The sequence below is a fragment of the Oncorhynchus masou genome, chromosome 18 (genome assembly GCF_036934945.1).
Source record: "Oncorhynchus masou masou isolate Uvic2021 chromosome 18, UVic_Omas_1.1, whole genome shotgun sequence".
Classification (NCBI taxonomy): Eukaryota; Metazoa; Chordata; class Actinopteri; order Salmoniformes; family Salmonidae; genus Oncorhynchus; species Oncorhynchus masou.
This window is the reverse complement of record NC_088229.1, coordinates 12849050-12863047: the sequence shown is the minus strand read 5'-3', so window position 1 is coordinate 12863047 and position 13998 is coordinate 12849050. Positions and strand designations below refer to the sequence as shown.

At 45.3% G+C, this 13998-nt stretch overlaps 1 protein-coding gene across 2 annotated transcripts; it reads left to right on the top strand.

Annotated features, from left to right (window-relative positions):
• Window positions 1-378: 378 nt before the first annotated feature.
• LOC135503990 (ceramide kinase-like) lies at window positions 379-12501 on the top strand. 2 transcript variants are annotated; one of them, XM_064922217.1, is made up of 13 exons: window positions 379-820; window positions 1886-1984; window positions 2160-2297; window positions 2455-2583; window positions 2852-2915; window positions 3154-3293; window positions 3509-3583; window positions 4750-4902; window positions 9035-9140; window positions 10031-10134; window positions 10375-10571; window positions 11688-11980; window positions 12304-12501. In XM_064922217.1, exons 1-13 carry the CDS (start codon window positions 697-699, stop codon window positions 12374-12376), a joined length of 1695 nt encoding a protein of 564 aa, XP_064778289.1. In that variant the 5' UTR covers window positions 379-696; the 3' UTR covers window positions 12377-12501. The 2 variants fall into 2 exon arrangements, with proteins under 2 accessions (XP_064778289.1, XP_064778288.1); XM_064922216.1 differs by having other exon boundaries at window positions 10342-10571.
• Window positions 12502-13998: the final 1497 nt, after the last annotated feature.

The following is a 13998-nucleotide window of genomic DNA, read 5'->3' as shown; positions in this document are numbered from 1 at the left end:
TTGCTCGGTGCGCCGGGACAACTGTGTTACCTGGCACACGCGGGATGAGCTACCATAAATCAAGTGCACCTATAGTCCACACAGTATTACGTTGATATTTTTTTAATGGTAATTTAAGTCGACATGATTAGGCAACTTCTCAGTTCAATTCAAGTTCATTCAGTTTAGTCTATAAAGAGTAGAGTTGGCAACAAAAAAAATGAAACAGGCTTTTGAAATGTATGATATTTCATACAGAGCAGTTCAAAGAGTCAAAGGAATCCAATATTTTGGCATGACAGGATCTTATGCTAATTACCTGCAACCTGAGTAGTAGCAGCCAATCAGAGAGTAGCATGCAAATGTTAACGACAGGTGGGAGAGGGATATAAGGAAACCAAAATATTTTTAGAGATGAAGCCTATCTGTCACTGACAAGCGCGTTAACCTAAAGACAGGGACTTTACAGATACAAAAAAAGTTTCTCATTAATCTTATCAGACCTTTATGGTATTTAAACAACACTTTGAGATATTGTTTTCAGAGTGGAGCTTGTATCTGGAGGATGTATAATTTTAATATGCGGTAATATTGAATTATTTGAATCATTTCTAAAATAAATTGTTCTTCGGTTGCCTACATTCTTCTGTGATAGTGAGATAGAGAACTACAATCCTGTCTATCTATACTATAGACGTTTGTAGAGATACATATAGTATGGATGTAGATCTAGTACAGTTGGAGTCCAGTCTATGGGTTGGTAAGAAACGTTACCGGGCAGCCCTTACCGAATGGCACCTCAACTGGACTGAGCTCGATAAGAAGAAGCGTGATAAGACCGGTGAGTCCTTTGTATACTTTTATCCATCACTTTCGCCGTGCATGGCATCTCATTCTAATTGTAAACATTTCATTATATACATTACTTTTAAATACACTTTGATGTAGGCTCATATAGGATTTAGATAGGATTTTATCTTAGGTTGCCTAGTAATAACTGCATAACAATCTCATTCACTCTTAGAATAGAGTAAATAAAAATAAGACTTGACTAGCCTCATATGGTAATCCTTCAATCACACTGGCATCACACAGCATGCATGTTGTTTTGAGTAGAGTGAATGTGTGCTATGTACCACTAATAGAAAGTCACCAAACCTGTCTTGGAGACGGCATGTAAGTGGAAACTGATGTAAATAGGCTACATGCTAATGGTAAAATGAAATGAAATTCTATCCATTCTATAAAATTAGTAGGCTAGTAATTAGTGTGTGTTTCAGAGAAATTGGTATAAAAAAAACTAATATTATAGGTACTCTGTATTTCACTCATGAAGAATGTCCCTTTTCCAGTAAAGGTGAACAACAAGTTATACAGCACTAACATGAAACACTAGAACACACACACACACACACACACCCTATCCAATGTGTCCTTTAATTAATAGCCACATGAGCTCAATATAAGAAAAATATTTACCAGTTTGTGTGTGTGCGTGCGTGTAGCCTCATTAACACCTTGCTATAACATGTGAGTTTGGTGAGCTGATCAATATGACCCAATCACTATCTGACTAAGGTTTGTCGCATCTACACATTGTATTAAAATGTGTCTCTTACATGTCCACTGTGTCTGCATTGTGACCATATTAGATGGTTCCTCCCTGTATGCAATCTGTTGATTGATATCCAGACAAAATGTGTGCCTGACTACCTCTGGAGGTGGTAAGGAAGATCTGATCACAATCAGATCACAACGTGTCTATTAATCATTTACGTCTGTCTAAAAATGTGAGCACATTCAGAATGTGGACAAGACCAAGACAACGGACGCATGTTATCACCTTGTATAAGCAGGGCTTATGTAATACAAGTTTCAATGTCATACTGTGCCTGTGGGATCCTAGTTTCAGTACCAGTGTCGGAGATTGTTGCTGTGGAGGAGGGGCATGTGGAGGTTCTGCCCCAGAGGTCAGTTTCTGAAGACACAGACAGAGACTTCACAGGTGAGTTATGTTACTGCCCCAAGGTCAGGCACACAGTCTCTGGTAACAGACACAGCAAGAGATTTAGTTCTGGGAGCCGAGATTAGACAACACAAAATTAAACAAAAGCAATTTCCTGGTGTCCCTCCCTCTTTCTCCTCCCTCCCTCCCTCCCTCCCTCCGTCCTGTTTTGCAGTGTTCTATGTGAAGCGTAGCAGCAACGGTAGTTCCTATGGGTTGCTATGGCGCCTGGGCAGGACCCAGTTCAGCTGTCCCAGCAGGGACCTCAGAGACCAGTGGATGACCCAGCTGAGGATTGCCCTCAAAACATACAGTAAGGATAACTTCACTTGTCCTGAGATAAGATTTATGATAAGATTAAATGTATTTATCCTGTTTGTGCAATTCTACCCCCCCCCCATCTGTTGTTTTCCATGGATCCACTGTCTCCACTCGTCTTTTGATCGGTCTATCCTCCTCTCCTCTCTCAGGCCCCTCTCGTCCTCACAGGTTGCTGGTGTTCATCAACCCGTTCGGAGGAAAGAAGCAAGGGAGGGAGATCTATCACTCTCTAGTGGCCCCACTATTTGAGCTGGCAGGGGTCAGCTCTCATGTTGTAGGTGAGACCCGTGTAAAACAATAGTGATGCAGAAAATCCTGTGACTTATTGACAAACCGATAGAACTGGTAGTTAAGTTTGTTTCGGGGTTTGTCAGTAGCAGGCTAATTATCATCGTGTGGTGATTATGCTCATAATTACATGGTCTATTGCTATATAATAACATGGTCTATTGCTGTATTATGACACGGTCTATTGCTATATTATAACATGGTATATTGCTGTATTTCTAATAGTAAAACAAATTCTGCTTTGTGTTTGTCATTCAGTGACAGAGCGGGCCAACCAGGCGAGAGACCACATACTGAAGAAAGACCTGACTGGTTTCGATGGGTATGTCAGACATTTCAATGTTGTCATGTTAACAGCAACACTATGGCAACCAATCACGAAATGCTATCCTATTCACCCCTTTTGATGAGGGCTCTGGTCAAAAGTAGTAAGGCCCTTAGGACTCTGTTCAAAAGAAGTGCACTATATAGGGAGTATTGAGTAGTGCATTACATTTCAGGTTTAGCCTGGGATTGGGTTTCACCACATCACTGTTTGTTTATGTTTGTCCCTACCTCAGTGTGGTATGTGTGGGCGGGGATGGAATGTTCAGTGAGCTGCTGCACGGTGTGATTGGCCGAACACAGCAGGAGGCGGGGCTATCGGAGCATGACCCTTCCCTACAGTCATGTGACCTTCACATTGGCATCATTCCTGCAGGTGAGAGACATCATTGATAAAGAATTAAATGCATTTGGTTGATCTCAGAAGTCCTTCCGCAAAGAAAGTGAACGTACCCTGATGTGCTCTTCGCACCCTTCTGAAATTTTGAGGAGGGAGGAGACAAGGAATCGAGAAAAGACTTAAAGATTCACCCTGACTATATAGTTGCATTCGATATGAGACTGATATCAGTCTGTGTGTTCTCTCCTCAGGCTCCACAGACTGCGTGTGTTTTGCCACTGTGGGAGTCAATGACCCAGTGACCTCTGCACTGCACATTATCATTGGTGAGACATGAATATAAATTAAAAACACATTTAATAACAAATAACACATTTTAGATTACATTATACTTGACTTTGTTATCTTGTGTAGCTTAAACCTATATTTAGCCAATATCTTTAGCCACTGAGGAAGCAGGTAGCCTAGCGTTTAATCATTGAGCCAGTATACCACCCACCACTGCGACCTGTATGTTCAAGTCGGCTGGCCCTTGCTACATATTCGTCGCCAGACCCACTGGCTACAGGTCATCTATAAGTCTATGCTAGGTAAAGCTCTGCCTTATCTCAGCTCACTGGTCACAATAACAACACCCACCCGTAGCATGCGCTCCAGCAGGTATATTTCATTGGTCATCCCCAAAGCCAACACCTCCTTTGGCCGACTTTCCTTCCAGTTCTCTGCTGCCAGTGACTGGAACGAATTGAATTTTTTTTTTTGCAGAAGCTGGAGACTTACATTTCCCTCACTAACTTTAAACATCAGCTATCTGAGCAGCTAACCGATCGCTGCAGCTGTACATAGTCCATCTGTAAATAGCCCACCCAATCTACCTACCTTATCCTCATATTGTTTTTATTTACTTTGCTGCTCTTTTGCACACCATCATCTGATCATCATCTGCTCATCTATCACTCCAGTGTTAATCTGCTAAATTGTAATTACTTTGCTACTATGGCCTATTTATTGCCTTACCACCTCATGCCATTTGCACAGACTGTATATAGACTCTTTTTTTCTATTGTGTTATTGACTGTACACTTGTTTATTCCATATGTAACTCTGTGTTGTTGTTTCTGTCGCACTACTTGTCACACTGCTTTATCTTGGCCAGGTCCCAGTTGTAAATGAGAACTTGTTCTCAACTAGCTTACCTGGTTAAATAAAGGTGAACTAAAAAATTTTAAGTAACTGGGAGGCTGCAGGTTCGAGTCCCTGAGCAGACTAGTTGAAAAATATATCGATGTGCCCATAAGCAAGGTACTTAACCTTAATTGCTCCTGTTAGTCGCACTGCATAAGATGTGAAAAGCATCACTTTAGAGAAGCCACAAGCAGCAACTTTAGTCATAAGCAGCAACATTATTTAACAAGGGCAGAATTGTGACGTTAATGTCAATATTCAAAATCATGATCTACCTTGTCCTCCACATTCCGACAACCCATTGCAGGAGACTCTCAGCCTCTGGACGTGTGTTCTGTCCACCACCGCTCGTCTCTGGTGCGCTACTCTGTGTCTCTGGTAGGATACGGGTTCTATGGAGACGTGCTGGCTGAAAGTGAGAGACACCGCTGGATGGGGCCTCTCCGATATGACTATTCAGGTATGGAACGAAAAATTCAAGCAATCATAGATGAGAAGGTGTGCATTATTGTGATTATTGGCATAATGTGATGCAGTCACTATGTATGAGGCGATGCTGAGTACCATCAGCTTCACATGGTCTAATATTGCAATACCAGTCAAATATTTGGACACAGCTACTCATTCAAGGGTTTTTCTTATTATTATTATTTTTATTACTACATTTACTATATTGTAGAATAATAGTGAAGACATCAAAACTATGAAATAACACATGGACTCATGAGGTAACCAAAAATGTGTTAAACAAATAAAAATATATTTGAGATTCTTCAAAGTAGCCATGTACATATGTACATGAATGTATAGTTAAAGTGACTATGCATAAACGATAAACAGAGAGCAGCATAAAAGAGGGGCTGGGGGGGTGGCACACAATGCAAATAGTCCGGGTAGCCATTTGATTACCTGTTCAGGAGTCTTATGGCTTGAGGGTAAAAACTGTTGAGAAGCCTTTTTGTCCTAGACTTGGCACTCCAGTACCGCTTGCCATGTGGTAAGAGAGAGAACAGTCTATGACTGGGGTCTTTGACAAATTTTAGGGCCTTCCTCTGACACTGCCTGGTGTAGAGGTCCTGGATGGCAGGCAGCTTAGCCCCAGTGATGTAATGGGCCGTACACACTACCCTCTGTAGTGCCTTGCGGTCGGAGGCCGAGCAATTGCTGTACCAGGCAGTGATGGAACCAGTCACAATGCTCTCGATGTTGCAGCTATAGAACCTTTTGAGGATCTCCAGACCCATGCCAAATCCTTTTAGTTTATTGGGGGGTAAGAGGCTTTGTCATGCCCTCTTCACGACTGTCTTGGTGTGTTTGGATCATTCTAGTTTGTTGGTGATCTGGATACCAAGGAACTTGAAGCTCTCAACCTGCTCCACTACAGCCCCGTCGATGAGAATGGGTGCGTGTCCTCCTTTTCCTGCAGTCCACAATCATCTTCTTAGTCCTAGTTACATTGAGGGATAGGTTGTTATTCTGGCACCACCCGGCCAGGTCTCTGACCTCCTCCCTATAGGCTGTCTCGTCGTTGTCAGTGATCAGGCCTACCACTGTTGTGTCGTCTGCAAACGTAATGATGGTGTTGAAGTTGTGCCTGGCCTTGCAGTCGTGGGTGAACAGGGAGAACAGGAGGGGACTGAGCATGCACCCCTTGGGGTCTCCAGTGTTGAAGCTGGTTGAGAGACTGCCAAGAGTGTGCAAAGCTGTCATCAAGGCATAGGTTGGCTACTTTGAAGAATCTAAAATCTATTTTGATTTATTTAACTTTTTTGGTTACTACATGATTCTGTGTTCTTTCATAGTTTTGATGTCTTCATTATTATTCTACAATGTAGAAAATCCTTGTCTTTACTTGTTACAGAGAGGAACTAATACATACGTACCAGCACATGCTCCTCTAAAAATAGTAAAAATAAAGAAAACCCTTGAATGAGTAGGTGTGTCCAAACGTTTGACTGGTACTGTATATACAGTGGGGCAAAAAGTATTTAGTCAGCCACCAATTGTACAAGTTCTCCCACTTAAAAAGATGAGGCCTGTAATTTATCACAGGTCACTTCAACTATGACAGGCAAAATTAGAAAAAAAAACATCCAGAAAATCACATTGTAGGATTTTTAATGAAATTATTTACAAAATATGGTGGAAAATAAGTATTTGGTCACCTACAAACAAGCAAGATTTCTGGCTCTCACAGACCTGTAACTTCTTCATTAAGAGGCTCCTCTGTCCTCCACTTGTTACCTGTATTAATGGCACCTGTTTGAACTTGTTATCAGTATAAAAACATCTGTCCACAACCTCAAATAGTCACACTCCAAACTCCACTATGGCCAAGACCAAAGAGCTGTCAAAGGACACCAAAAACAAAATTGTAGACCTGCACCAGGCAGGGAAGACTGAATCTGCAATAGGTAAGCAGCTTGGTTTGAATAAATCAACCGTGGGAGCAATTATTAGGAAATGGAAGACATACAAGACCACTGATAATCTCCCTCGATCTGGGGCTCCACGCAAGATCTCACCCCGTGGGGTCAAAATGATCACAGGAACAGTGAGCAAAAATCCCAGAACCACACGGAGGGACCTTGTGAATGACCTGCAGAGCGCTGGGACCAAAGTAACAAAGCCTACCATCAGTAACACACTACGCCGCCAGGGACTCAAATCTTGCAGTGCCAGACGTGTCCCCCTGCTTAAGCCAGTACATGTCCAGGCCCGTCTGAAGTTTGCTAGAGAGCATTTGGATGATCCAGAAGAAGATTGGGAGAATGTCATATGGTCAGATGAAACCAAAATAGAGCTTTTGGGTAAAAACTCAACTCGTCGTGTTTGGAGGACAAAGAATGCTGAGTTGCATCCAAAGAACACCATACCTACTGTGAAGCATGGGGGTGGAAACATCATGCTTTAGGGCTGTGGTCCTGTGTGGCTCAGTCGGTAGAGCATGGCGCTTGCAACGCCAAGCGTCGTGGGTTCGATTCCCGCTGGGGCCACCCATATGTAAAAGTAGTGGCCCCAGCCGACTTGTAAGTCGCTTTGGACAAAAGCGTCTGCTAAATGGGATATTATTTATTACCTGTTTTTCTGCAAAGGGACCAGGACGACTGATCCGTGTAAAGGAAAGATTGAATGGGGCCATGTATCGTGAGATTTTGAGTGAAAATCTCCTTCCATCAGCAAGGGCATTGAAGATGAAACGTGGCTTGGTCTTTCAGCATGACAATGATCCCAAACACACCGCCCGGGCAACGAAGGAGTGGCTTCATAAGAAGCATTAAGGTCCTGGAGTGGCCTTGCCAGTCTCCAGATCTCAACCCCATAGAAAATCTTTGGAGGGAGTTGAAAGTCCGTGTTGCCCAGCAACAGCCCCAAAGCATCACTGCTCTAGAGGAGATCTGCATGGAGGAATGGACCAAAATACCAGCAACAGTGTGTGAAAACTTAGTGAAGACTTACAGAAAACGTTTGACCTCAGTCATTGACAACAAAGGGTATATAACAAAGCATTGAGAGAAACTTTTGTTATTGACCAAATACTTATTTTCCACCATAATTTGCAAATAAATTCATAAAAAATCCTACAATGTGATTTTCTGGAATTTTCTTCCCTTATTTTGTCTGTCATAGTTGAAGTGTACCTATGATGACAATTACAGGCCTCTCTCATCTTTTTAAGTGGGAGAACTTGCACAATTGGTGGCTGACTAAATACTTTTTTCCCCCACTGTAGCTACATATATATCTAGAGATCTGTGAAAAGGTATTTGCCCCTCTCAGTCATCCAGGTCCTGACTGAGGCTGAAAAGCATCCCCATCACACTACCACCACTACCATGCTTGACTGTTGGTATAAGGGTCTTACTGTGGAATGCAGTGTTTGGTTTTCGCCAGGCATAATGGGATCCATGTTGTCCAAAAAGTTATACTTTTGACTCATCTGTCCATAGAACATTCTTCCAGGAGTCTTGATGATCATCCAGGTGCTTTTTGGCAAACTTCCTGGACGAACTGGGTCCCATTATGTCTGGCGAAAACCAAACACTGCATTCCACAGTAAGAACCTCACACCAATGGTCAGCATGGTGGTATGATGGTGTGGGGAGGCTTTGCTGCCTCAGAACCCGGATGACTTGGACCTTGGTGACACACCGTTGTGTCACTCACTACATATCACAAGCTCTAAAAAGTAAATCATGTCTATAATGACAACGTGCCTAATGACAGAACATTCATATATAGTGTTGCATACCAGTTAGTGAGAGGTAGTGAGGATAGAGTTTCTCTGTGTTTACAGTATGAATCAGAGCCATACAGATGTAGGATCTTAATTTGTACACCCTGTTGCAGGAGAACTTTAAACTTGTAGCTTCTGAAGTTTGTAATTTCCACTTTGACATTTCATGATTTTATTTTCCCTTCTAAAAAAAATGTATCAACCCCTACAAAAATGTACATTAATTATAATCCACATAATAATTAACATTTCCTGTTGCTGCAGGATTATTTTCCTGGTGAAGCAAATTGGCTCAAAGTATGATCATACATCTGTAGGATGGTTGCTAACACTCTCCCACCCTTTCTTCCCCCAGGTGCTATGGTGTACCTGAGTAACAGGAGCTATGCAGGTCTAGTTCAGTACCTACCAGCAGACCCCCAGCTCTCCAACCCCAGGGACAACACACGCTGCCTCTCTGGGTAGCAACTAACTATATATATTTCTCAGAGAATAAAAACGCTCACTCACTGCCTGGTACACTGTTCCAAAACAAGGCTTACCCAGGGAAGAAAAGAAGGATGGTCCTCCTCTTTCCTTGTTACAGAGAGGAACTAATACATACGTACTAGCACATGCTCCTCTAAATGTTGTGATTGACAGAGTGTGTTCTTAACCACAAAATGATAAGCTCAGCATTAACAACTCACTGAAGCTAACAGAGGGACTTCTGATACCATTACCTGTCTCAAATATAAGGACCTGATAGGAACAGTTGCCCTAGATATCATCACCTCAACCGTTCCATTGCGAGAAAGTGTTCTGGCTACTTCACATCATCAGAAGGCTATAGTGACATGACCTCAATTTCTCCTGGGGAAGAACCTCAGCCTCCGTCACTTCCTCCTGCAACAGAGACCCAGGTGTCGGGTGTAGTCCTGTACCTTAAGGAGGGCGGATTCCATGCCAACCTAGGGCAACCTGATCTGGACGAAAGGAGAGACAGCACCTCCTGGTCTGTGAAAGCAGACTGTAGCCTACCTGGGTGAAAGACTGTACCCAAACTATTTAGTCTGAAATGACTAAGAACTGCCCCCGGTCTGTAAAGGAGGGTAAGGAACTGGGAGATGCTACATATAAAAGGACACCGGTATCTTTGAAAGACTGTACCCGTCTTTAGTCTGTGACCGATAGCCAGCCCAAGGGTCTGTGAGGGAGAGTAAGATGACGATAGCCATGCATTCCATTCATATGTGCATCAGGAACAGGTGCTGTTGTTACACCACTGGAATGTATCAGTATGCTATACCTATGTCACTTGTAAAAAAAGAGCAATCATTGGTAATGTGTGTGTGTGTGTGCGGTGTTCCAGGTGCAGTGTGTGTTCTAAGAGCACAGAGAGACTGTTCCCCCACTCTCCAGATGCTAGTTCCAACTACATCTCCCACTTCAGTCAGTTCAGCAGCGACTCAGAGGGTAAGTCTATTAAAACACACAGTCTATGCAAAAGTCTATACACATCCTATGTAACGCAATTCCATGAACCGTGCTTGGGTGAAGAGTAACTTTGCCTGAGATTGGAAGACTTATGTTAGCTCCTAGAGTTAATGACTGGGCTTTAGCTCAGTGGGCTAACTATTGTGGCATGCAGGAGAACAGGGTTCAAACCCTGGTCGGTCACAGAACTTCCTCTGCTCTCTCTGCCTCGTGCTGCAGGTGATTGGGTGAGTGTGGAGGGCCGGTTCAAGGCTGTGTCCCTCACCTGTATGTCCAGCTCCTGTCCTCGCAGTCCCCTGGGCCTGTCCCCCTCAGCACATCTGGCCGATGGGACAGGTGACCTCATCATTGTACGGGACACACACCCCCTAGGGTTCCTCACCTTCCTACACAGACACACCAGCACACAGGACCAGGTAATTCTAACCCGGTGCCAGGTAACTCTAACCCGGTGCCAGGTAACCCTAACCCAGGTAACCCTAACCCAGGTAACCCTAACCCGGGTGCCAGGTAACCCTAACCCGGTGCCAGGTAACTCTAACCCGGTGCCAGGTAACCCTAACCCGGTGCCAGGTAACCCTAACCCGGTGCCAGGTAACCCTAACCCGGGTGCCAGGTAACCCTAACCCGGGTGCCAGGTAACCCTAACCCGGTGCCAGGTAACCCTAACCCGGTGCCAGGTGCCAGGTAACCCTAACCCAGTGCCAAACCCTAACCCGGTGCCAGGTAACCCTAACCCGGGTGCCAGGTAACCCTAACCCGGTGCCAACCCGGTGCCAGGTAACCCTAACCCAGTGCCAGGTAACCCTAACCCAGTGCCAGGTAACCCTAACCCAGTGCCAGGTAACCCTAACCCAGGTAACCCTAACCCGGTGCCAGGTAACCCTAACCCAGTGCCAGGTAACCCTAACCCAGTGCCAGGTAACCCTAACCCAGTGCCAAAACCCAGTGCCAGGTAACTCTAACCCAGTGCCAGGTAACCCTAACCCAGTGCCAGGTAACTCTAACCCGGGTGCCAGTAAACCCTAACCCAGTGCCAGGTAACTCTAACCCGGTGCCGGGTAACCCTAACCCAGTGCCAGGTAACCCTAACCCAGTGCCAGGTAACCCTAACCCAGTGCCAGGTAACCCTAACCCAGTGCCAGGTAACCCTAACCCAGTGCCAGGTAACCCTAACCCAGTGCCAGGTAACCCTAACCCGGTGCCAGGTAACTAAGCCAGTGCCAGGTCATTTTAATTCTAACCAACCTGAACCTAGGACTATGTAGGTACAACCTCCACAAGTACTGTAGCCTGGATAATAGGCCAAATTCTGACGCCATATTGCTTGTTAGATCGCTATTGTACCATGTGGACATAACAGTATGGAAATATCTGTGGTCTGAGAAAGACCGGAACACTTGCTGATGGAGTAACATCTAGCTGCAGCACTAAAAGGCCTAAAAGAAACATCTTGTGATGAAAGGAAAAAGTTGCTACTGTATTTTATTGATAGTTTTTCGATAGTCACTTAATGCATCGTCCCTTCTTAGTTTGACCTGCCCTTCGTGGATGTCCACCGCGTGAAGGCAGTACGCTTCTCTCTCCCACCCGGAGAAAAGGAGGCTGAAGATGAAGAGAGGGAGAGTGGAGGGATGGCGGAAGAGGGAGAGAGAACAAGCCGGAGCGGTTCCCAACATCACCTGGTTGACAGAGGAGAGGAGCGAGGGATGGAGAATGACAGGAGGAAGAAAGACTTGTGTGGCCTGTGCTGCAGTAAGCCTCCTTCAGTGTCTGTGTGGAACTGTGACGGAGAAATACTTCCTCACACTGAGATCCTCTGCAGGTAAGAGACATCTTATCACATGATGGAAATCAATACTTACCTGACAGAGTTTCAGTGTACATCTGGTGCTCTGCTTCAGGCCCAACCTGAAGCCTCTAATAATATTTTCATACTATTGAGCTGAGCCAAGCTGTACTGCTCTAGCCTGGTTATGCATTCACCATCATTGCTGAAATTGTGCTGGAAAGGAGAAATAAAATATTTGAGCCAGCACAGGAGTTAGACTTAGCATGATAGTATGGCGTGTCAATGCTGCATTTTCCTACCCTGTCCTCATCTGCCTTGTTGTCCTGTCCCTCCCTCCATTCTTCCCTTCCTCCCAGGGTTCATGGTCAGCTGGTGCGTTTGTATGCCCGGGGCATGGAGGACGGATCAGCCACGCCCACCAGGAAGTGAACTGTGTTAGGGTCCGTTCACACTACTGACTGAGGGAGGCCGTGGTAGGGTCCGTTCACACTACTGACTGAGGGAGGCCGTGGTAGGGTCCGTTCACACTACTGACTGAGGGAGGCCGTGGTAGGGTCCGTGACTGAGGGAGGCGGAGGTAGGGTCCGTTCACACTACTGACTGAGGGAGGCGGAGGTAGGGTCCGTTCACACTACTGACTGAGGGAGGCGGAGGTAGGGTCCGTTCACACTACTGACTGAGGGAGGCGGAGGTAGGGTCCGTTCACACTACTGACTGAGGGAGGCGGAGGTAGGGTCCGTTCACACTACTGACTGAGGGAGGCGGTGGCAGGGTCCGTTCACACTACTGACTGAGGGAGGCGGAGGTAGGGTCCGTTCACATTACTGACTGAGGGAGGCGGAGGTAGGGTCCGTTCACACTACTGACTGAGGGAGGCGGAGGTAGGGTCCGTTCACACTACTGACTGAGGGGAGGCGGGTCCGTGAGGGAGGCGGTGGTAGGTCACACTACTGACTGAGGGAGGCGGTGGTAGGGTCCGTTCACACTACTGACTGAGGGAGGTGGTGGTAGGGTCCGTTCACACTACTGACTGAGGGAGGCGGAGGTAGGGTCCGTTCACACTACTGACTGAGGGAAGCGGAGGTAGGGTCCGTTCACACTACTGACTGAGGAGGCGGGCAGGGTGGTAGGGTCCGTTCACACTACTGACTGAGGGAGGCGGAGGTAGGGTCCGTTCACACTACTGACTGAGGGAGGCGGAGGTAGGGTCCGTTCACACTACTGACTGAGGGAGGCGGTGGTAGGGTCCGTTCACACTACTGACTGAGGGAGGCGGAGGTAGGGTCCGTTCACACTATTGACTGAGGGAGGTGGAGGTAGGGTCCGTTCACACTATTGACTGAGGGAGGCGGAGGTAGGGTCCGTTCACACTACTGACTGAAAAATAATGCCAGAAAAGAAAACATGATTCTAATCAATAATTCTGCCAGTGAGGACCAATGAAATGCCTCTCTCTCTGTGTCGTAGTTTTTTAAATAGAGTGAACGGAGCCTTACTGTGATACTGAGATGTATCACAACTGAAGAAGGCTGTATTACTGTACGAACCTCATGTAGGCTCAATGACAACGTATCAGTTTGTGGGATGTCTGTGTAAAGACTTATTCTGACCTGTGACTATCAACAGAATAACCAGAGCCTTACATTTTACATACCTGATGAAATGGTTACTGTAACTAACAGTAGGGTCAACATACAAGTTAATGGGACAACGGTCATGAATGACTTTGGAAGTAGGTGTGACTGAACGTAACACACCGCCCAAAAGAGCCTTCCATTCCACTTCATCTGCTTTCTCTCTTAACCAAATCATTCCTGAATATTTTGACAAGTTTTTAGATGGAGGCTTGAGGTAATTCAAGGAATGTACAGAGTGTTCAAAACATTAAGAACTTTTCATGACAGGTGAATCCAGGTGAAAGCTATGATCCCCTTATTGATGTCACTTAAAATCAGTGTAGATGAAGAGTCAGGTTAAAGAAGGATTTTTAAGCCTTGAGACAAATGAGACATGTATTGTGTATGTGCCATTCAGAGGGTGAATGGGCAGGA